This window comes from Dipodomys merriami, unplaced genomic scaffold (assembly GCF_024711535.1).
Source record: "Dipodomys merriami isolate MVZ:Mamm:240054 unplaced genomic scaffold, mDipMer1.0.p SCAF_22, whole genome shotgun sequence".
NCBI lineage: Eukaryota > Metazoa > Chordata > Mammalia > Rodentia > Heteromyidae > Dipodomys > Dipodomys merriami.
In genome coordinates this window covers 17,075,271-17,098,177 of record NW_027203604.1, presented here as the reverse complement: position 1 = coordinate 17,098,177, position 22,907 = coordinate 17,075,271, and the positions used below count along the sequence as shown (strand labels likewise).

The 22,907-nt window shown below is 55.4% G+C and overlaps 1 protein-coding gene across 4 annotated transcripts in view; it reads left to right on the top strand.

Annotated features, from left to right (window-relative positions):
• Tnrc18 (trinucleotide repeat containing 18) overlaps positions 1 to 22,907 on the top strand; it is an 85,619-nt gene that overhangs the window by 25,987 nt on the left and 36,725 nt on the right. For 3 of the 4 annotated variants that reach the window (XM_070033476.1, XM_070033474.1, XM_070033477.1), the window contains 9 exons: positions 455 to 610; positions 4,476 to 4,601; positions 5,100 to 6,698; positions 11,742 to 11,844; positions 11,962 to 12,167; positions 12,262 to 12,408; positions 12,520 to 12,710; positions 14,344 to 14,776; positions 16,192 to 17,130. In XM_070033476.1, the coding sequence (XP_069889577.1) occupies positions 455 to 610; positions 4,476 to 4,601; positions 5,100 to 6,698; positions 11,742 to 11,844; positions 11,962 to 12,167; positions 12,262 to 12,408; positions 12,520 to 12,710; positions 14,344 to 14,776; positions 16,192 to 17,130 (3,900 nt within the window). The remainder of the gene's footprint in view (positions 1 to 454; positions 611 to 4,475; positions 4,602 to 5,099; positions 6,699 to 11,741; positions 11,845 to 11,961; positions 12,168 to 12,261; positions 12,409 to 12,519; positions 12,711 to 14,343; positions 14,777 to 16,191; positions 17,131 to 22,907) is intronic. The other variant, XM_070033475.1, reaches the window with a different exon arrangement.

Here is a 22,907-nt window from a genome sequence, read left to right as displayed (position 1 = left end):
CCGGGCCTCAGTTTCTCCATCTGGGAAATGGGTGCACAGGGCCAAAGGAGCACTCAAGAGGGCTGTGCATTTGCAAGGATGCTGTGGGTTTCTATGAGAAGTCATTCCGTGGTGGATGGGGGTCCCCTACCCCACCTCCACACCCTAGAGCTCCGTGACGCTCAGAGCACAAACCCTTTCCCCACCTCTGGCCTCCCCTCCCCACTCTGAGGCCAGTGGGGGGGAAGGCCTCTTTGGGGGTGCTGAAGACTCGGGGCTGAGATTCACCTGGCAAGCTCCCTTTTGGCTGCGTCTTTGGTCTCCAGGCTTCTCCAAGCCCTGGGAGGGGCATGGCCCAGGGACTGGTTGGGCAGGGGATGCCCATCCCTTGGGTGTCTTTCTGGGGCCCTGGGGTTGTGGTGGGCCCGGATAGCAGCGGCCTGGTTGGCTACCTGACACCCCTTTTTCTCTGCAGGTGAAGCCCTCTTGGGCAGTTTTGTGGCCAGCGGGATGGGGCCCTCGGCCTCATCCCAGGGGAGCCCGGTGTCCCTGCCCTCTGACCTCTCCTTCCGCTCCCCCACCCCCAGCAACCTTTCCATGGTGCACCTGTGGGCCACCCACGCCCATGAAGGTAAGGAGCTTGCGGGCAGGGCTGAGGGCTGCTGGGCCATTGTCCCCCAATGCTGTCCCCCATGTTATGTCCCTAGTAGTTTTTGAGTCCCCTTCCCTGCTGTCTCCACATCTGCGGTCATCCTTCTTGCTATGCCTAGTTGGGTCCAGCCGTGGCCACCTGTCTCCTTGTTGTGCCACAGGGCCTTTGCACGAACTGTTCTCTGCTTATAACCCCTCACCTCTGCCTCCTTGGGCTGTGTCCTGCATCTGTCCAGGGGTTGGCTCACACATGCCCATGGGGAATGGAAGATTTTAACAGTGTGATTATTCGTAAATCATTGTGGCTTTGCTGCTAGAATGAGCTCTCTGAAGGCTCAAAACTGAGGGTTCTGATGAGATTTAAACTGGGGGATCCCAAGACCTCCTCCTGGAGACGCCCTATGTCCTGGCTGATGATAGTCCCGCAAAGGCCTCATGTGAAGACTGAGGGCCTTTAGGCCCTTCCCCGCTTTTTCCTGGGGTCAGGGGTAGACTGAGCATGCCTTGAATCTGTCGCCATGGCGCTGGGTACAACTGCATTGAACCTGGGAAGCAACAGCCGGAGGCCCAGCGTCCAGGGACAGGGGACCTTGCTAGGCCCGACGCTATGGCTTTCCCAGTTACTTGGGGAAAGGCCCTGACTTCTCAGAACCCAGGCATGCCTTTTGCGCAGGGGGGGACACAGGCCCAGGGATGGTGGTGGCGTTTCTGAGCTTCCATCCTGCCTGAGCCCCACACCGTGGCCAGCCAGGACGGGACAGGCCGTGAAAGCACTTGGGCCGCCCCTCTGCGGCCGGGTCGCCACCAGCTCATCCCACAAAGACTGCCTTTTCTGTTTGGCCCACAAATCCTGGTGCATCCTGTGATCCAGATAACAAGCAGAGGGCTGGAAATGTGGCTTAGTAGTAGAGTGCTGGTCTATTCATGAAACCCTAGGTTCAAGTCCTCAGGGCCACATAAATAGGGAAAGCCAGCTGGGCACCGGTGGCTCATGCCTGTAATCCTAGCTACTCAGGAGGCTGAGATCTGAGGTTCATGGTTCAAAGCCAGTCCAGGCAGGAAAAGTTGGTGAAACTTTTTTTTTTTTTTGCTGATCATGGGGCCTGAATTCTGGGCCTGGATGCTGTCTCTGAGCTCTTCAGCTCAAGGCTAGCGCTCTAACACTTGAGCCACAGCGCCACTTCTGGCTTTTCCTGCTTATGTGGTGCTGAGGAATTGAATCCAGGGCCTCATGCATGCAAGACAAGCACTCTACCACTGAGCCACCTTCCCAGCCCGTGATGAAACTCTTTTTTTTTTTTTTTTGGTCCGGTTGTGGGGCCTGAACTCTGGGCCTGAGCACTGTCCCTCAGCTCTTCAGCTCAAGGCTAGTGCTCTACCACTTGAGCCACAGCGCCACTTCCGGCTTTTTTCTTTTTGCTTATGTGGTGCTGAGGAATCGAACCCAGTGCCTCAGGCATGCAAGGCAAGCGCTCTACCACTGAGCCAACTTCCCAGCCCTAAGAGAAAGTTTTTTGTTTTTTGTTTTTTGTTTTTTTTTGTCAGTCGTGGGGCTTGAACTCTGGGCCTGGGCGCTGTCCCTCAGCTCTTCAGCTCAAGGCGAGCGCTCTACCACTTGAGCTACAGCGCCACTTCCCCGTGATGAAACTCTTATCTACAATAAACCACCAGAAAACCAGAAGTGGTGATGTGGCTCAAGTGGTAGAGAGTACACCTTGAGTTGAAGAGCTGAGGAACAGTGCCCAGGCCCAGAGTTCAAGCCCCATGACCCACCAAATAAATACAAATCTGTCTATCTAGTCAGGTGCCTGTGGCTCAAGCCTGTAATCCTAGCTATTCAGGAGGCTGAGATCTGAGGACCAAGGTTCAAAGCCAGCCCGGGCAGAAAAGTCTGTGACATTCTGATCTCCAAAAACCACTAGAAAACCAGAAGTGGCGCTGTAGCTCAAGAGGTAGGGCACTCGCCTTGAGCTGAAGAGTGCAGGGACAGCGCCCAGGCCCAGAGTTCAAGCCCCATGACTGACCAAAAAAATAAAAAAATTAAAAAAAACTATCATTCTGTCTGTCTGTCTATCTATCTATCTATCTATCTATCTATCTATCTATCTATCTATCTATCTATCTATCTATCTCTAGAAGTATAGCTCTGTGGCTCAAGTGGTAGAGGGCTAGCCTTGAGCAAAATCAGCTTAGGGACAGTGTGCCCAGGACCTGACTTCAAGCCCAGGACTGGCAAAAACAAACAAAATCCAGAAATCATGGTACTGGCGTGGATCTGCTGGGGGCCGGGATGGGAAATGGGGTGCCCTTAAGCTCACTCATTGTAAGAACTAAGAGGCCAAGGTGCTAATGCCATGAATGAGAGCCTAGTGTCCAAGACCTGCCTCTGAACCCTTGCTCAGTGATTAACTGACACACTAAGCACCAGGCTGGCCTCTTGGATTTATGGTGGTTAATGTCTTATCAGGTGATGTTGGGGGGGAGGGGGTGGTGCTAGAAAGAGGGGGCAGGGAGGGCCGAGTCCTCAGGGATCTCCAGGAGGACCCAGTTCTAGGCAAGACGTGAAAGACCTTTATTGGGTGCCCAGGCCCCTGCCTGTGTTCAGTGGCCAGGTCTCTGGCTGGTGGCGGAGCCTTGGGGCCCTCATTCCTCCTGTATGCGCCTCATTTTGTGTCCCTCATTCTAAGCACGATGAGTGTGTGGGAGGGGTCCTTTTAGCATCTGGGTTGACACTGGGAGGGAAAGTTCCCGGCATTCACTTGTGTGGTCTCCAGCCAGCTATGGGGAGGGGTGGGGGGTGAGGTGGTGGTGGTGGTGTGTATGCCATGTGTTCAGAAGCAGCTAGTGACTGACTTAGGGACACGGCAGAGAAGAGGGTCTCCAGATTCTGCTCAGAACTAGGGTTCTCCTGCAGATGTCCCTCCCCCTCCCTCCCCATCACCTGATGTGACATGGACCACCACAAATCCCAGGTCCAAGCTGGCCAAAGCCAGGCTGCTGTGCTGTGTGTGGTACTTTGGGCAGATTGTTCTCTCTGAGCCTCTGTTTTTTTTTTGTTGTTGATTTATACAATGAGAGAGGAAGAGCACCGGCCTCTTCAAATTTTCTCTTTTTTTGGCAGTACTGGGATTTGAATTCAGAACTTTCCACTTGTTAGAATTCAGAGCTTTACCACTTGAGCCCTGTCCTCCAACCCTTTGCTTTAGTTATTATTTTTGAATGAGGTCTCTGCGTCTTGTGTAGCTGGGGTGACAGGTGCAGGCACGGTATCCAACGCTTGGTTGAGTTGGGGTCTTGTGACAGCACCTCCCTCCATGACCTCAAATTATGACCGTCCCCCATCTCAGCCTCCCGAGTAGCTAGCATTGCTGGTATACCTCACCATGCTTGGTTTTGTGTTTTTGTTTCCTGAAACTTCTAGCACTCAGTAGGTTAGTTCAGCCTGATCTCAAATGGTTGCTTCTCCTGCCTCAGCCTCCAGTGCTGGGATTACAGGTCTGCACTACCACACCCAGTTGCTTTTGAGATTAAGTGAAAATAATAATTACATGGTTGGGCTTGGCCAGGCTTGGCAGGTGTCTAGCCTTTCCTAGGTGAACCCATTGGGATTTTCTTCCTGGGAGATTTGAACCCAAGTTCCCGAGGGCTGCCTGCGCTTGGAGTCCAGCCAGAAGTGGCAGGGCCAAGAGCCTGGCAGGTGTTGACCTGGGAGCTGGTATTCAACCCCTCACCCCCTTGGGTAAGGCCTGCTTTTAGGGGCCTGACAGCCATAACAGTTTGCCTCCAAGGAGAGCGCTGGAAGGAAGCTTTTGTGCGAGGTGTAGCTGGCTTTCTTCTCTCCTCAGGCTTTGCGCACCTGCCCAGCAGCCTGTACCCGTCTTACCTCCACCTGAACCACCTGGAGCCCCCCAGCAGCGGGAGCCCCCTCCTCAGCCAGCTGGGCCAGCCCAGCATTTTCGATACCCAGAAAGGTCAGTGGCCTGGGTTGGGAGGGGAGGCATGGTGGGGGGTTTTCTAGGGGAGTTCTCACTAGCATCCCAGATGGTCCTCCAATTTATTTATTTATTGTGCCAGCCCTGGGGCTTGAACTGAGAGCCTGGGCACTGAGCTTTTTGTTGTTGTTGTTTTTTGTTGAACTCTGGGCCTGGGGACTGTCCCTCAGCTCTTCAGCTCAAGGCTAGCGCTCTACCACTTGAGCTACTACAGCACCACTTCTGGCTTTTTTCTGCTTATGTGGTGCTGAGGAATCAAACCCAGGGTCTCATGCATGCGAGGCAAGCGCTCTACCACTGAGCCAGCTTTTCACTCAAGGCTCCACTTCCACCTTTTTGGTGGTTCATTGGAGATGAGTCTCACGGACTTTCCTGCCCCGGCTGGCCTCCGACTGTGATCCTCAGATCTCAGCCTCCCCGGTAGCTGGGTGACAGCTCCGTGGAGGGTTAAGGCTCCTGTCGTTTTCTCCTCCGCAGATGGCTTCTACCTGCCAGCCCCGGGGGCCCCAGGCGCCCTGCACTCGCACGCGGCGTCCTCCAGGACCCCCAGCGGCCCCGCAGCAGCCAAGAGCTCCACGAGGGACGCGGCCAGCAAGGAGCGCGCTGGCAGGGGCAGCGGTGGCAGCAGTGGGGAGCCGCCCCCACTGTTCGGCAAGAAGGACCCTCGGGTGCGGGAAGAGGTGGCTGGGCCTCGGGGCGTGGTGGACCTGACCCAGGAGGCGAGGGCGGAGGGGCGGCAGGACCGCGGCCCCCCGCGCCTGGCCGACCGCCTGTCTCCCTTCCTGGCCGAGGCCAAGGCCAAGGGCGCGCCGCCTCCCGCCGCCCGGAGCCTGTGCGGCGGCCCGGGGGACCCGGGGCTGCCGCCCGCGCTGGTGACAGAGGCGGTGGCGCGGCAGGACGAGGGCGCCCGGCTGCTGCGCCCGCCCGCGCCACGGCCCTGCGGGTCCCCGCCGCCGCTGCCTCCTCGGCCGCCGCCCGGCCCCGGGCCCCCGGGCCCCGCGGGCGTCTTCGCCGCGTTCCGCGAGCCGGGCCGCGAGCACCGCGTGGTGGCGCCCACCTTCGTGCCTTCCGTGGAGGCCTTCGAGGAGCGCGCGGGGCCCATCCAGATCGCCTCGCAGGCCCGCGACGCCCGTGCCCGGGAGCGCGACGTGGCCCGGCCCGGGGTCCTCCAGGGCCCTCCGGGCTCCCCACGAACAGACCCTCGCTCCGATCGCCCCGAGATCCTGCGGGAAAAGAACTCGGTGATCCGCTCGCTCAAGCGCCCGCCGCCGCCCGTGCCCGAGGCGGCCCCGGCCCGCGGGGCCCCCGCGCGCGCCTCCCCGGCCCCCAAAGAGCCGCCCAAGCCGGAGGGGGAGCCGCGAACCTGCGATCGCGCGGCCCGCGGGCCCGGGGCCCAGGCCACCAGCGCCCGGCTCCTCGGCCTGGAGCCCGCGCGCCCCGCCGCGCCCGCCGCGCCCGAGCCCAAGTGGAAGCCGCTGGAGCTGGGCCACCTGGCCACGGCGCAGATGGCCGCGCTGGCCGCGCAGCACCACCACGCCGGCCGCACCGGGGCCGACGACGACGCCCTGGCCGTCGCCAAGAAGGCCTACCTGGACCCCGGGGCCGCGCTGCCCCGCAGCCCCGCCGCCTGCGCCCGACCCGGCGCGGCCGACCTCGGGGAGGCCTCGGCCATGCAGAGCCTCATCAAGTACAGCGGCAGCTTCGCCCGCGACGCCGCGGCCTTGCGCCCTGCCGGCGCCGGCGCCAGGAAGAACCCCTTTGGGGGCCTGGGCACCATGAAGCCTGAGCCCGCGCCCCCCGCCGCCGGAGCCCCCCGAGGAGCTCAGGCTCGGGTCCCGCACCCCGGAGCCCCCGCGCCCGCCGCCGGCCGCCAGCTGAAGCGGGACCCCGAGAGGCCGGAGAGCGCCAAGGCCTTTGGCCGGGACGGGCCCGGAGCCCAGGGCGAGGCGGAGGTGCGGCACCCGCCCGTGGGCATCGCGGTGGCCGTGGCCCGCCAGAAGGACAGCGGGGGCGGCGGCCGCCTGGGGCCCGGGCTGGGGGACCAGGAGCGGCCCTTGTCACTGAGCAGCGGCAAAGGTGAGTGACCCGGGCGCCCTCCCTCCCCGTCGCCCTGCCTGCCCATCCACCAGGGGCCCCGCACCCCGGGCCTCTAGTGTTTGCTTGGCTTTTTATTGTTGTTGTTGCTCTATTGCTTGAGTCCTGCCTGCACTTCCAGGTTTTTGCTGGTCAGAGTCTTGTAGATTTATCTGCCCGGGGTTGGCTTTGAACCGGGATCCTCAGCTTCCTGAAGAGCTAGGATTACCATGCCTTGTTAAGGTTTTTTTTTGTTTTTTTTTTGTTTTGTTTTTTGGTTAGTCCTGGGACTTGAACTCAGGGCCTGGGCACTGTCCCTGAGCTTCTTTTGCTCAAGGCTAGCACTCTACTACTTGAGCCCCAGCACCATTTCTGGCATTTTCTGAGGAATTGAACCCAGGGCTTCATGCATGCTAGGCAAGCACTCTATCACTAAGCCACTTTCCCAACCCCTTGTGTGTGTGTGTTTTCTCTGATGGGCCCAGATCTTGAATTCACATCTGGGTGCTTGCCCTGAGGGTTTTTTGTTTTTTTTTTTTTTGCCAGTCATGGGGCCAGAACTCTGGGCCTGGGCGCTGTCCCTGAGCTCTTCAGCTCCAGGCTAGTGCTCTACCACTTGAGCCACAGCGCCAGTTCTGGCTTTTTCTGCTTATGTGGTACTGAGGAATCGAACCCAGGGCCTCATGCATGCAAGGCAAGCACTCTACCACGGAGCCACCTTCCCAGCCTCCCTGAGGGTTTTTTTTTTTTGCTCAGGCTAGTGCACCCACTTGAGTCCCAGCTCTACTTGTGGCTTTTTTTGTCCATTGTCGGGCTAGAACTCCGGGCTTGGGCGCTTTCTCTGTGTTCTTCAGCTCAAGGCGAGCACTCTATCACTTGAGTCAACAGCACCACTTCCAGTTTTCTAGTGGTTTATTGGAGATAAGAGTCTCATGGAGTTTCCTGCCCAGGCTGGCTTTGAACTGTGATCCTCAGATCTCAGCCCCTGAGTAGCTAGGGTTACAGGCATGAGCCACCAGTGCTCAGCTTACTTGTGGCTTTTTTGATAGTTACTTGGAGATTAGAATCTCACAGACCTTCCTGCCTGGGCTGGCTTTAAATTTCAACCTTCATATCTGAGCTTTCTCAGTAGCTAGGATTAAAGGCGTGAGCCATGGGTACCTGGATGGTTTTGTTCTTTTTGCCCAGTCTGCACTGGACTCTTAGTCTTATAGTTTATGTAGCTGGGGATAATAGGCATGAGCCACCAAACCCAGCTTGATATGATAGTGGGGGGAGTAGGGAGAGGATGGCTGACTTTGAACTTGTCTTCCTATGTCTGTCTTCTGAGCAGCTGGGATTACAGGTGTGTTGTACCACTGCAGCTCGCTGGCTGGTATTTCTTACAACCTAACTCTCCTGGCTCCCTGGCTTCTTTTTCTCTGTCTTCTCATACTAGCCACCCCTTTTCCCACTGGCCCGCTGTGGTTGCTGCTGGAAGTTTTATTACCTTTCCAGTTATGCAAAATGCAAAAAACAAAAAAACAAAAAAACAACCCATAAACACATTTTTTGAAAAAAAGATAAAGGCAGAGAAAGGAGTATTTTGTCTTGCTGGCATACTGTAGACTTTCATGTCTCTGGGAATTCGTTTTGCTTTGCCATTTTCTTCTACCCATGGAGCCCAGCACACCCAGGACTAGGTTGAGTCCCCCCCCCTCCCATATTACAATGTGGAGTCGTTTCTCCAGCGACACCAGTCTTTGGAATTGTCTTTTTTTTTTGTTTTGTTTTGTTATGGCCTTTCATATTCTGTGCTGTGCGTGCAGCAGCAGGCGTAGAGTTTAGGCCTTCATTCCCTGGTGGGTCCTTCTTGGTGCTGTCTCCCCCCACCCCCATGTTTTGTGTTCTGAATGCTGCACGGAATATTTTTGTGCATTGCGCCTCTGTGAGATTTTTGAGTCATTTTTCTAAGAATAGAGGTTCCTACGAATAAACTTAACCTGAAGCCTTCAATCCTGAAGCATGCTTGAGGGAGGTGTTGCCCGGCCTTTTCTACTTTATACATCCAGATGCAGTCGGGGTGGGCCCGGCTAGAACAGGTGCTGGAGAAATGAATGAATATTTGTGAGTGGGTTAGGAAGTAAGGGACCTGTGGTTTGTTGTTGTTGTTGTTGTTTTTGGTTGTGAGGCTTACATTCTGGGCTTGGGCCCTGTCCCTGAGCTCTTCCACTCAAGGCAAGTGCTCTACCACTTGAGCCACAGCACCACTTATGGTTTTCTAGTGGTTTATTGGAGATAAGAGTTTCACAGAATTTCCTGCCCGGGCTGGCTTTGAACCATTATCCTCAGATCTTAGCCGCCTGAGTAGCTAGGATTACAGGCGCGAGCCACCAGTGCCTTGGCTTGGCGCCCGTGTTTTTATGGACTTGGCATGCAGGACCTAAATGACTTCCTAAATGACTTGTTTAGGCAGTTAGATCTTTCTGGCTGGCCTCAAGTACAATCCTCCTGTCTGGGCAGGGGTGGAGGGGGGAAGGTTGGGGGATTTGTGGGGTTTTTTGGAGCCATACTAGAATTTGAATTCAGGTCCTTGTGCTTGCTGAGCTGGTACTCCACCACTTGAGCCATACACCCAACCCTGCTTTTTGCTGGTTTATTTGGAATTGGGAGTCTACTGAGCTTTTCTGCCCAATCCTCTTGAGTAGTTTAGGATTACAGGTACCTCTTCCTCTTGATTGATGGGATTACAGGTATGCACCACTATACTGGGCAATAGTTAGATTCAGATTTTTTTTTTCCCCCTTGTGGTCCGGGGGTATGAACTCAGGACCTGGCATTTGGTAGGTAGGTGCTCTATCACTTATGCCACACCTCCAGCCTTCTTTGCTTTCATTTTGTTGCTGAGCCAGGGTCTTCCTATGTAGCCAGGCTGGCTTTGAACTTAGGATCCTTCTGTCTCAGTTCCAATGCTGGAATTATACTGGACTGTGGTGGTAACTGTGTATCTTGCTCTTCCCCTAGATCTCCTCTTCTTTTCTCTCTGTTTCTGTCTCTTTTTCTGTCTCTCAAATCAGGATCTGGTTATGTTGTTTAGGTTGATCTAGAACTCTCTACCTAGGACGAGCCCTTAGGTGGACAGCAGGGTTCCATGTAGAGCAGGGTATAGGGCTCCTTTCTGTGGGGTGACCGTGTAAGCAGGGCTCAGGCCCTGGGGGGCTATGGAGGGGTTAGGGGTTGAGGCAGAGCCCAACCTAGTGTGGGGCGGGGTGCAGTAGGCATGGCTCTGTTTTCTTCTTTTTCCTTTTGCGATCATGGGGCTTGAACTCTGGGCTGGGGCGCTGTCCCTGCACTCTTTAGCTCATAGGCGAGCGCTCTACCACTTGAGCCCCAGTACCACTTGCGGTTTTCTGGTGGTTAATTGGAGATAAGAGTCTCACAGGACTTTCCTGTCCAGACTGACTTTGAACAGTGAACCTCAGGTCTCAGCCTCCTGCGTAGCTAGGATTACAGGCGTGAGCCACCGGCGCCCGGAGGCATGGCTCCTTTCTTTGGCCTGATCCAGTTTGTGGCTGCGGTCTGGCTCTGGGGACTGCAAGGCACTGAGTACAGGCACAGCCTCCTGCAGCCCTGCAATGGGCGGGGAAAGGCCTGGGAAGGCTCTGGGCTTGGGGCAGAGCTCAGCCCCATCCTGGCCCTCAGGAGCACTGTGAACTTGGGCCTACCATCAGCCCAAGGGTGGCTGTCCCAGTCCTGGTTGGTCCATGGGCCCTGGTGTGTCTCTTTTGGAGAAGGAAGTACTGGTCCTGGGGGTTGAACTCAGGGTCTGGGCGCTGTTCCTGAGTTTCTTTACTCAAAGTTGGCATTCTACCACTTAAGCCACAGCTCCATTTCTGACTTTTTGCTGATTGCAGATAAGAGTCTCTTGGATTTTCCTATCCCAGGCTGGCTTCTAACTCAGATCCTCACATTTCAGCTAGGATTACAGGTGTGAGCCACTGCATCAGCCACACTCTTGATTTCTAAGCATAGCTGCAGAACTCTGGGGGTGACCCTCTGTGTCTTGGTCCTGAATGGAGCTTGGTGCTTCCTTTCTGAGCCTCAGTTCTCTGAGTTGCCATGCTCAGGCCTCCCTTGATTGTCCTGCTTGAGGGGAACCCAATTGGGCTCAGCAAACACGGGCTCCTAGTCCTGTCCCTACCCAGCTGGATGCCCCATTGTCACTTCAAAAGCACTTGTCCAGTTAGGTATGGTAGCTCAACCCTGGAATCCCAGCTACTTGGGAGGTGGAGATTGGTGGATCGTGTTTCAAAGCTAGCCCAGGCATAAAGGTTCTCCAGACTCCATCTCACTCCATGGCTGGATGAGGTAGCACACGCCATCATCCCAGCTGGGAAGGACAACTTAGGAAGATCATAGTCTAGGCCTGTCAAGACAAAGTAACACCTTAACTTGGAAATAACCAATGCAAAAGGAGCTGGAGAAGTGGTTCACGTGGTTGAGCACCTGCCTAGCAAGTCTGAAGTCCTGAGTTCAACCCTTATCACAACCAAGGGAAAAAGAAAAACTACTGCATGACTAGTGCTGGGGATATGGCTGCTGTGGTTGCCCAGCATTTGGGAGACCCAAAGTCAAATCCCAATTAATACAATCCTCAGTCAATAAAATAAGAAAAAAGTGGGTGGGTGGCAATTAGGCCTTTCTGGACCCTAATCCTCCTATTTGTACTTTCTGCATAGCTGGGATGATAGGCATGCACATCCTCATGATCAGTCATTGATGGAGATGAGGTCTTCTGGCTAGCCTTGAACCGTGATCCTCCACTTAGCCTCTTGAGTAGCTGGGATCACAGGTTTGAGCTACCACGCCCAGCTATCCTGGGGGGATGTAGCTCAGTGTTCCTAGCACAGAGGATCCCCCCCCCCCCCACACACATGGTACATCCCAGGGTGCTGTGTTGTGCAGGAAGCAGCCATGGAGGGCCTTGTGGGTCCCTGGGGGGGGGCAGAGGTGATGGTGGGGTGAGGTGGGGGTGCCTTGGGGCTTACTACGGTCTGGGCCTAGCAGGGCACAGCCGGGCGGAGGAAGGCTGCGTGGACGAACGTTCCAGACACCGGGAGGAGCGGCTGCTCGGGGGCCGGCTGGATCGGGAGCAGGAGAAGCTGCTCCGGTAAGTGAGGGGAGTTGTTTTTTGGGGGGGGCCACCTCCGGGTTCCCCCTGCCGGCCCCGGGCATCACCCTACTTCTCATCATGTCTATGCTGACCCTGTGTGTCTTGGTTTGACAGGGAGAGCAAGGAGCTGGCTGACCTTGCCCGCCTGCACCCCACCAGCTGCGCCCCCAACGGCTTGAACCCCAACCTCATGGTGACTGGCGGCCCTACACTGGCGGGCTCGGGGCGCTGGTCGGCGGACCCCGCTGCTCACCTGGCTTCACACCCCTGGCTGCCCAGGTCCGGAGGTTCGTCCATGTGGCTGGCAGGACATCCGTACGGTGAGCGCGGCACGGGGGGGCTGGCGGGGGCCCTGGCATGGGGGCATCGTGTGGGGGCCTGGTAGCACTGACTGAGCTGCGGTTCTCCTCTTAGGCCTGGGCCCCCCACCTCTGCACCAGGGTGTGTCCCCTGCCTTCCCGCCCAGCTTGGGAGGCTCCCTGCCCTCCACCTACCAGTTTGTCCGGGACCCCCAGTCCGGCCAGCTGGTGGTCATCCCCAGCGACCACCTGCCTCATTTCGGTGAGTTCCTCCTGCGGGATGGGGGTGGGGTGCAGGGCCCTGGGGGGAGCAGAGATGGGGCCGGGGAGGGAGGCAGCCCAGCTCAGCCCACTGTCGCCCGTGTGTCCGCAGCGGAGCTGATGGAGCGGGCCGCGGTGCCCCCGCTGTGGCCGGCGCTGTACCCGCCGGGCCGCGCCCCCCTGCACCACGCGCAGCAGCTGCAGCTCTTCTCACAGCAGCACTTCCTGCGGCAGCAAGAGTTCCTGTACCTGCAGCAGCAGGCCGCCCAGGCCCTGGAGCTGCAGCGCAGCGCCCAGCTGGTGGTGAGCCCCGAAACTGAGAATGAGGGAGGACTGGGAGGGAGAAAGGACCGCCGGAGTCCAGGAAGGCGGCATTTAAGCAGAGCCTGAACAACAATGTGCAAAAAGCCCAGGAGTAGATGGAATGTGGCAGGAGCAGAGGCAGACTGGGCCTGGGCGCTGTCCCTCAGCTCTTCAGCTCAAGGCTAGCGCTCTACCACTTGAGCCACAGCGCCACTTCTGGCTTTTTTCTTTTTGCTTATGTGGTGCTAAGGAATCGAACCCAGGGCCTCAGACATGCAAGGCAAGCGCTCTACCACTGAGCCACCTTCCCAGCCCCACGGGTCAATATTTTGGAAGTTATTATTGATAATACTGGGATTTGAACTCAGGGCCTCACCCCTGTTCTGCAGGCTTTCTACCATCTGTCACACCTCCAGACCTTTTGCTTTGTTTATTTGGGGGATAGCATCTATGTTTATGCCCGGGCCAGCCTGGACTGCAGTCTTCCTGCTATACCTCCCTTAGTTGGGATGACAAGGTGTGTGCTTATTAATTGATAGCTTTTGTTATTTTGTGCCAGTCCAGGGGCTTGAACTCAGGGCCTGGGCACTGTCCCTGAACTTTTTTTTTTTTTTTTTTTTGCCGGTCATGGGGCCTGAACTCTGGGCCTGGGCGCTGTCCCTCAGCTCTTCAGCTCAAGGCTAGTGCTCTACCACTGGAGCCACAGCGCCACTTCCGGCTTTTTCTGTTTATGTGGCGCTGAGGAATCAAACCCAGGGCCTCATGCTTGCAAGGCAAGCGCTCTACCACTGAGCCACCTTCCCAGCCCCTGTCCCTGAACTTTGTTGTTTAAGGCTAATGCTCTACCACTTGAGCCACAGCTCCACTTCTAAGTTTTTTTGTTAGTTTAGTGGAGATAAGAGTCTCATGGACTTTCTTGCCTGGGTTGGCTTCAAATCATGATCCTCAGATCTCAGCCTCCTGAGTAGGATTACAACCACTGGTGCCCAGCTAATTGCTAACTTGTTCCCTCTGGCTGGCCTCAAACCACAATCCTCCTGATCTCTGCCTCCTGTGCAGCTGGGATTATAGGTGTGAGCCACTGTGCCCAGCATGGAGCTGTCAATTCTTCGTTGTTGCTGTTACTGTTGTGTCTGGCCCTTGTAACCATTGGGTCTAATGGAGTCTTTCCTTCTCCCTCTGTTCTGATTGGTCATCAAACACGGGGATGACAACTCCATGGTCCCCTGTCTGAGATGCTTTGGTGATCGTGCAGTGAAATGCTGAGCTGCTAGTGAGCACCCCTTATGAGCACGGCCATGACACAGATACTTCATCCATGCTGGCTCCTGGCTCTGCCTGGCACTCCTGGCAGGATTATTGGGGTCCATTCATGTGCCCCAATCTCTTGTGGAGGGACTAAAGGCCTCAACCCTCATCGGTCTCTCCTCCTCCCCCCAGCCCAGTTGTCCCCTCCCCTCAGCCCTGTCATGTCGCGCCCTCCCCCGTTCTGTAGAACCCTGTTTTGTTACACGCAGGTGGCTCAGAATGTGTTGGAATGTGGGTGTCAGGCCAAGGAGGGCCGAGTGGCCCTGACCGTTGCCGGGGGTCCCCATCGCACTGACCTGACTCCCCCCCTCCCACTCCCTCCCAGCAGGAGCGGCTGAAGACCCAGGAGCAGCGGGCCGACATGGAGGAGAAGGTGGCCAAGCGGAGCCTAGAGGCCACAGCCAAGGCTGGCCTGTCCGCCTCGGGGCCCGGGCTGCTGCCCCGCAAGCCACCGGGCTTGGGCACTGGGCCCACGGGGACCTACGGCAAGGCTGTGAGCCCCCCACCCTCACCCCGCGCCTCTTCCGTGGCCGCACTGAAGGCCAAGGTCACCCAGAAGCTGGAAGGCGTGGCCTCGAAGCCGCCGCCCTACGCCTACCCTGCCACGCCCAGCACCCACCCCAGCAGCCCCCCGCCCGCCTCCCCGCCACCCAACCCTGGCCTGCCCCGGAAGGAGGAGGCCCCCGAGAACGTCGTGGAGAAGAAAGATCTGGAACTGGAGAAGGAAGCACCCAGCCCCTTCCAGAGCTTATTCTCAGGTGAGAGTTTGGATGTGGGGCACTGAACCTCTCCCAGTTTGGCACCTCCTTTTTAATTATCGTTTTTATTTTATTTTATTTTTGCCAGTCCTGGGGCTTGAATTCAGGGCCTGGGCACTGTCCCTAAGCTGCTTTTGCTCAAGGCTAACACTCAGTGCCACTTCCGGCTTTTTCTGTGTGTGTAGTACTGAGGAATCAAATTTGGATTTTCATGCCTGCTAGACAAGCACTCTACCACAAAGCCACATTCCCAGCCCTACTTTATTTATTTTTAAACAGTACTGGGGTTTGAACTCAGGGCTTCACCCTTGGCTAGGCAGATGCTCTACCGCTTGTCCCACACCGCCAGCCCTTTTTGCTTTTAGATATCTTTCAGATAGGGTCTTAAATCTTTTGCTTCAGTCCAGTCTTGGACTGTGATTTCTTCCACCTCTCTTCCCTCCGAGGTAGCCAGGATGATAGGTATTATTACTGCCTTGCCCAACCTGTTGTTTGGGATTGAGGGGGAGAGTGTGTTCACTATATCCTCCTGAGCTGGCCTTGAACTAGGATCCTCTCAGTCAATCTCTGCCTCCACATAGCTGTGGGATTATAGCCTCTGTCTGCCTTCATTCGTGTTTTCTGTCTCTGTGGAGCATGTACTGTTCACAGAGTCGACTCTGGAGCGACCATGTATGTGAAGTCTCTCCTGGGCACTCGGGTGTGAATTCGGGCTGGTAGCGTGGTGCTGCTAGCATCTGCCTGGCCCCTGATTGCATCTTGCCCTCAGTCAGTTTCCTCAGGTCAGCACCTCTGCCGTGCCCAGGTCAGAGCCAGGCTCCTGGCAGCTTCAGACAGTCTTTGCACATGGCTCTCTTCCTGGGGAAACTGTTCAGACCGCAGAGAGATTGTAGAGTAGGGCAGGGTGACCACATTAGCTCTCTGGGGCAGGTGTGTGGCCATTTGAGCCCATACCCCATGCTCCTTTTTGCTTTAGTTATTTTTCAAGTAGGGCCTCTTTTTCTTGTGCTGGGGTTGACCTCGGTTTGTGATCCTCCTATCTCAGCCTCCCGAGTAGCATGGATTATAGGTTTGTACCTTGCACTCAGTCCACAGTTACTAGGCTTTGCTTTGGGGGGGAGGGGGAGGCAGGTTCTCCTGGGATGGAGCCCAGGCAAAAGACTGGGATCTCATTGAATGCATGCTCCTGGTGTAGCCTGGTACTGAGTGCTTTTGGGGGTGGGGGGAGAATGTCGGGGTGGTGCCATCCCTGCCATTCCCTGGGGCCCCAAGCTGGCGGCCCTAAGCAGCTCAGGCATAGAAGGGGGGTGGGAGGGGCAGTGTCCTGGGAGTGGTGGGTGGCTGCTGCCGGGGACAGAGGGGCTGGCTGAGCTCTATTTGGGGGATTCACCCCTGACTTCCTGTGTCCTTGGCAGAAATCCCCCCCAGGTACCCGTTCCAGGCCCTGCCTCCGCACTACGGGCGCCCGTACCCCTTCCTGCTGCAGCCCACCACGGCTGCCGATGCTGATGGCCTGGCCCCTGATGTGCCGCTGCCTGCCGACAGCCCTGAGCTCCTGGCGCTGTCCCCGGAGGACAAACCCATCCGCCTGTCCCCCAAGATCCCCGAGCCACTGGCCGAGGGCCACGAGGAACCGCCGCTGGCCCCGCGGGAGGTGAAGGCCGAGGTGGAGGATGAGGATCAGGGGCCCCCGGAGCTGCCTCCCATGGAGTCGCCGCTGGCCCTGCCCGTCCCCGACAGCATGGCGGCCTCCAGCCCTGCGGGCGGCTGTGGAGGCAGCTTGTTGGAGGCCCAGGTGTTGAGGCCCACCGTGGAGCGGGCGGAGGACTCGGAGCTCACGGAAGGGGTAGAAGCGCAGGTGGAGATGCAGGGCCGGACAGAAGACCTGGAGCTGGGGACCCTGAGCCCCGAGCCCCTGGTGGAGACAAAGGAGGAGCCGGTGGAGGTGCCCCTGGGCGTGCCTGTAGGCCGCCCTGTCGCGGAGGCCGGGCCGGAGGGAAGCCTGGTGCAGCCGGCTCTCAGTCAGCCCCAGCCCAGCCCGGAACTGCCCGTCGGAGAGGGCCAGTGTTCTAACCTGGAGACCCAGGAGGCCGTCCCTGGGCCCGGCCGGGCCTGCTACCTGGAAGAGACTAGCCTGGGCCATGAGGATCCCCTGGCTGGCATGAACGCCCTGGCAGCGGCGGCAGAGCTGCCCCAGGCCCGGCCTCTGCCCTCCCTGGCCCCTGGAGTTGAGGCTGTGGAGAAGCTGGACACAACTCAGAACTTGGCCCTGGAGCAGAGCTTCCTGCAAGGCATCACGCTGCTGAGTGAGATTGCAGAGCTGGAGCTGGAGAGGAGGAGCCGGGAGGCTGGAGGTCAGTGCCACGGGTGGGGGGCCTGCCGTTTGTGAAGCATTTTAATAAGATGGTTTTTTAACGTATTTGTTCTTTTTGTTGTTGTTGTTGGTCGTGGGGCTTGAACTCTGGGCCTGGGCGCTGTCCCTGTGGTCTTCAGCTCAAGGCGAGCGCTCTACCACTTGAGCTACAGCGCCACTTCTGGTTTTCTGGTGGTTTATTGGAGATAGGAGTCTCTCCTGCCCGGGCTGGCTTTGAACCGCGATCCTCAGATCTCAGCCTCCTGAGTAGCTAGGATTACAGACGTGAGCCACCAGCGCCCGGCTAACGTATTTGTTCTTTAAGTTGGTTGTGGTAGTCCATACCTATAATCCTAGCTACCTGGAGACAGAGATAAGAATGTGGTATAGGATCAGCCCAGCAAAAGGTTAGTGAGAAATTCCCCCATCTCAACAAATATGCCTGGCAGGATGCCGCACATCTGTAATCCCAACCATGCAAGCGGCAGAGATACAGGATCACAGTCCAAGACTGGTCCCAGGCAAAACACACCAGACTCTCAGGTGGAAAGGTACTAAAGCAAAAAGGACTGGAGACATGGCTCAAGTGGTAGAACCCCTGTCTAGCAAGTGCAAAGCCTTGAGTTCAAACCCCGCAGTACAGCAAAAACAAAACCAAGCTGGGCTCTGGTGGTTCTTGCCTGTAGTTCTGGCTACTCAGGCAGCTGAGATCTGAGAAGCACGCGAGTGCGCGCGCACGCACACACACACACTCCTTTACCCCTGCAGACAGAGACACACACACACCACACATACCACACCCCCCATACCCCTACCCCTGCAAACTTGTATCAACTACAGTTTATTCCTATTCAATTTTTTAATTTTTAATTTTTTTTATTGTGAAAACACTGTACAGAGGAGTTACAATTACATGGGCAAGGTAATGAGTACATTTCTTATCAAGCATTGTAACCTACTCCTTTGTTTCCCCTTCCCATCCCTTCCCATCCTCCTCCTGTCCTCCCACCCAGTCCTCCCCGCCCCTCCCCTCCATAGTTGTAAAGTTCTGTTTCGACATAACGACTTCTCATTGTTGCAATGGGTGCACCTGTATCCCTATTTAAACGACTTGTTTTTCCCCTTCCCCTCCACAAATTATACCGACATCAAATACAGTGAAAGCAGGGGTTATATACTGTGGGAGAGGGACATACAAAGCAACAAAGAAGGGCTGGGAAGGTGGTTCAGTGGTAGAGCGCTTGCCTTGCATGCATGAGGCTCTGGGTTCGATTCCTCAGCACCACATAAGCAGAAAAAGCTGCAAGTGGCACAGTGGCTCAAGTGGTAGAGCGCTAGCCTTGAGCTGAAGAGCTGAGGGACAGCGCCCAGGCCCAGAGTTCAGGCCCCACAACTGGCAAAAAAAAAAAAAAAAAAAGCAACAAAGAAATAATCTTATAAGTGTGTTAGAAACAATCGCATGAAAGAAAAAAAAAAAACATTTGAATACATATCTTAGGGTTCATTTTCCTAACATCACCTTATCCGTCCTATTCAATTGTTTATAAAAGTGTGGTATAATATATGAAAAGGTACCATCTTGGGAAAGCACCCAGTTGTGGAAAATCTAGTCCCTGGGCTCCTGAGGTGAAAACTTGCCTCATCCTACCAATGACGTGTCCTGTAAGAGCAGAACCCTTGGAGTTGCAAGAGATTTTGCATAGCAGGCAGAGACTTGATTGGCTCCTGGAATCAAATGTTGAGTAGTTCTGAGGTAGCTTAAGGTCTGACTGGATCCAGGGGCTCCACCCCAACCCACAGGACTTTTCTCCTTTCCTTCCCTCCCTCTTCCTGTTCCACTTTCTCTCAGCCTCATTCCAGGCAGGCAGGCAGGCGGGCAGGCGGGCAGGAGGGCGGGAGGGAGGACTCACTGTCTTGGGGCAGAGAGAACGCTAGTGATTCCTCCTCTGCCCTCAGGCTGCCTTGAGTAGTTTGGCAGACTCATGAATGAGGCCACCTTCTCTTGGTAGCTCTCGCTGGTCCCAGTGCTGAGCCTCACCTCAGGAGCCACCTGGAACTTGAAGCTTTTCACTATAGCACATTCTGTCTCTAGAGAGTTAGGTCCGGCTGGCGGGCTCTAGCCCCTTCTTTCCCCCTTTTTCTGTCCTTTTTCTGTTTTTTTTGGGGGGGGGAGGGGTCCAGTAGTGGGGACTGAACTCTGGGCCTGGGCGCTGTCCCTCAGCTCTTCAGCTCAAGGCTAGCGCTCTACCACTTGAGCCACAGCACCACTTTCGACTTTTTTCTTTTTGCTTATGTGGTGCTGAGGAATCGAACCCAGGGCCTCTGGCATGCAAGGCAACATGCAAGGCAAGCACTCTACCACTGAGCCATCTTCCCAGCCCTGTCCTTTTCTTGTTTTGTGCTAGTACTGTGACTTGAGCTCAGGGCCTGGGCAATGTCCCCTAGCCACCAGCGTTGGGCCCATGTCTAGCCTTTGTTTGGGGGTGTCACCTTCTGGGATGTAGGAGGAAGGGAATGCTGCTCAAAGGGAGCAAAGACCAGGAGTGATGGTCCACACCTGTAATCCCAGCACTTGGGAAGCTGGTGAATTTAGTCAGCCTGGGCTACATAGTAAGACCTAATTTCAATTGAAAAAAAAAAAAAGATTAAGCAAATGAAAACACTGTTGCTGGGGCTGGGAAGGTGGCTCAGTGGTAGAGTGCTTGCCTTGCATGCATGAGGCCCTGGGTTCGATTCCTCAGCACCACATAAGCAAAATGAAAAAAGCCGGAATTGGCGCTGTGGCTCAAGTGGTAGAGCGTTAGCCTTGAGCTGAAGAGCTGAGGGACAGCACCCAGGCCCAGAGTTCAGGCCCCACGACCGGACTCCCCCAAAAAAGAAAACACTGTTGCTCTCAACAACTGGGGGCCTGAGTTTTAGAGCAAAGGACACTGGTGTGGTACATGCTGCAGCCACATGGTCCACACGTCCCGGGACGGCCCCTGGCTCTTAGGGGGCTGCAAACCCCCCTGTCTCCCTTCCTTCTGTGATGTTGGAGATTGAACCCTGGCCCTTGTACATGCTGGGCGAGCAGGTACTCTTATCACTGTAGCCATGTGCCCAGCCTTTTTGATTTAATTTTCAGATAGGGTTTCATGATTTCCCCCTGACCTTGAGCCAAGATCTTCCTACCTCTGGCTCCTGAGTAGCTGGGAGTATAAGCTTGTGCTACAATGCCCAGCTGAATTGGGGACTTCCACATCTGTAGGCTGGCGTTCTCTCTCCCTCTCTCCCTCCCCCCCTCTTGCTTTTCCTCTTCCTCTTTCTCTTTTTCTCTTCTGTGGCCATGCAAGTCCCAGACACCGTTTTTTTCTCATCTCCACTGTCCCCTCGTTGAGAACGCTAATAGTCATGTTGAATTGGGACCCTGCCTCACAATCTGGAGAGACCCTGTCACTAATTCCCAGGCCACATTCTCAGGTAGCAGGTTAGGTTCCAACTTAGTAACTTGGGGGCACAAGTGAACCTGTAAACACTGGCCTGGTGGCTGCTCTGGGTACCTCGGCCGCGGGCCTCAGCGAGGAAAGAGGTGGACAGGTCACCTGTTGTAGCACAGAGCAGCAGATCAAATACCCTGCCATATTGAGGACCCTAACCACGCCCTGGTGGTCCAGGGGCAGCCCTGTAAGGTGGGCTGGCCGGCTGTAGCTTAAGCTGGTAGAGTTGCTTCCTGTGGCCTCAGTTGCCCTAAGGATCTATACAAGTAAAACCAGAGGGATGACTTTGCTTCCAGGTGACAGTATTAGCAGTGACAGCTGCTTTCTTTTTTGCCAGGACTGGGGTTTCTTGCTTTGCTTTGTCCACTTAAGGCTGTCCCTTGACCAGGAGAGGCTTTTTGCTGGTTAACTGGAAATGAGAGCCTTTCAGATTGGTCAATCTAGGCTGGTTTTGAACTGAGATCCTCAGATATCAGCCTCCTCGGTTAGTAGCTAGGATTACAGGCTTGAGCTACCAGTGCCTGCCTGGCAGTGATTATCTCTGGTTGTCAGTTACAGTTTGGGGGAGTGTTTCTGACACCTAGTGGTAGAAAGCAGGTACTGCACAGCGCTCTGACTGTGAAGCCCCAAAGTCCTGACTAACTCTTCAAGTCCATCTTTGGGACCTTGGATGGCTGATGGTGGATGCAACCCTTTTCTTCTTTGTATGGGGAATGGTGACACACAAAAATACTCATAAGTAATTTCACTTAATCTTCTGGTCCTTGGTATTGAACCGGTGGCTTCATGCTTGGTTAGGCTAGTGCTCTACCAGTTCTGTTATATTTTTACATCAAAGGGGGAAAATGTCAATTTAAAATGCAACATTTTGAGCCAGGCACCAATGGCTCACATCCGTAATCCTAGTTATCTGGGATGCTGAGATTTGAGGATCAAAGTTTGAAGCCAGCTTAGGGCAAGAAAGTCTGTGAGACTCTTAGCTCCAGTTTAACACCAAAAAGCCAGAAGTGGAGCTGTGGTTCAAAGCCAGCTCAGGCAAAAAGTTAGCAAGATTCTCATTTTCACAAGCTGGACATGGTGTCCTGCACCTGTTGTCCCAGCTGTGTAGGAGGCAAAGGTAGGATAGAGGATCGTGGTCTGAGGCCAGCTTTTTCTAAAAAGAACTAAAGCAATGGCCACAGCTCAAGTACAAAAACTCCTGCCTAGCAGTGCTAGGTCCTGAGTTCGAGCCCTGGTATCACCAAAGAACATGAGACACAGCAACAAAACAGCAAACCTTCCATATCAATTTTGAAGTCCAGACACTGAGACACTGGCTCATGTCTGTAATCCTAACCACTCAGGGAGCTGAGATCTGAAGATCTTGTTTGAAGCTATCCTGGCAGACAAATCTGAGAGACTCATCTCCTATTAACCAGCAAAACAGCCAGAAGTGGAATTATTGTAGAGCACCGATCTTGAGTAAAAAAGCCAAACAAGAACATTAGGTCCAGAGTTCAAGCACCAGCGCTCGCTCTCTCTCGCTCTCTCTCTCTCTCTCTCTCTCTCTCTCTCTCTCTCTCTCTCTCTCTCTCTCTCTCCCCACCTCTCTCCACCCCCCCCCACACACACATGTGCATGCACACACAACACACTGAGCAGAGAGCAGCTCAATGTGACAGATGCCAGGTATTGATCAATTCCTTTTAGTATTTACATAGGATGCCCATGCATGTCAGGAATTTTGAGGCATGAATAAACATTTCTGGAATCATCTGGCAGAAGCTGTTGCCAGGGAGGGGTGTGTGTGTTGGGAGTAGGTTTTTTTCCTTCTTCACACCTGTCTTGGTTTGTGTTTCTGTCCTCAGCTCTGATCTCGGGAGCTTACACAGGGAGCTGTGTGAATTCACTATGGAGAAATTCAGCTCATGGCCATACACCAGTGGCTCGTGCCTGTAATCCTTAGCTACTCAGGAGGCTGAGATCCAAGGATTGTGATTCACAGCCAGCTCTGACAGAGAGTCTGTGAGACTTATCTCCAATTAGCCACCAAAAAGCCAAAAGTGGAACTGTGGCTCAAGTGGTAGAGCACTAGCCTTGACGAAAAAATGCTCAGGGAGAACACCCAGGCCCAGAGTTCAAGTCCCAGGACATTCCCCACCCCCCACCCCCCCAAAAAAATACAGTTCCTGGGAGTCAGCCACAGTCTTGGGAAGAGCCTGTCAGCCTTCGGTGACTTTGGAAGTCTCCAGTTTCCTGTGCAATGTCCTGAATCTCAGCCTTAGTCCAGGTGGCTAGGGTGGCTGTGTCCCGGGGCCTGCGC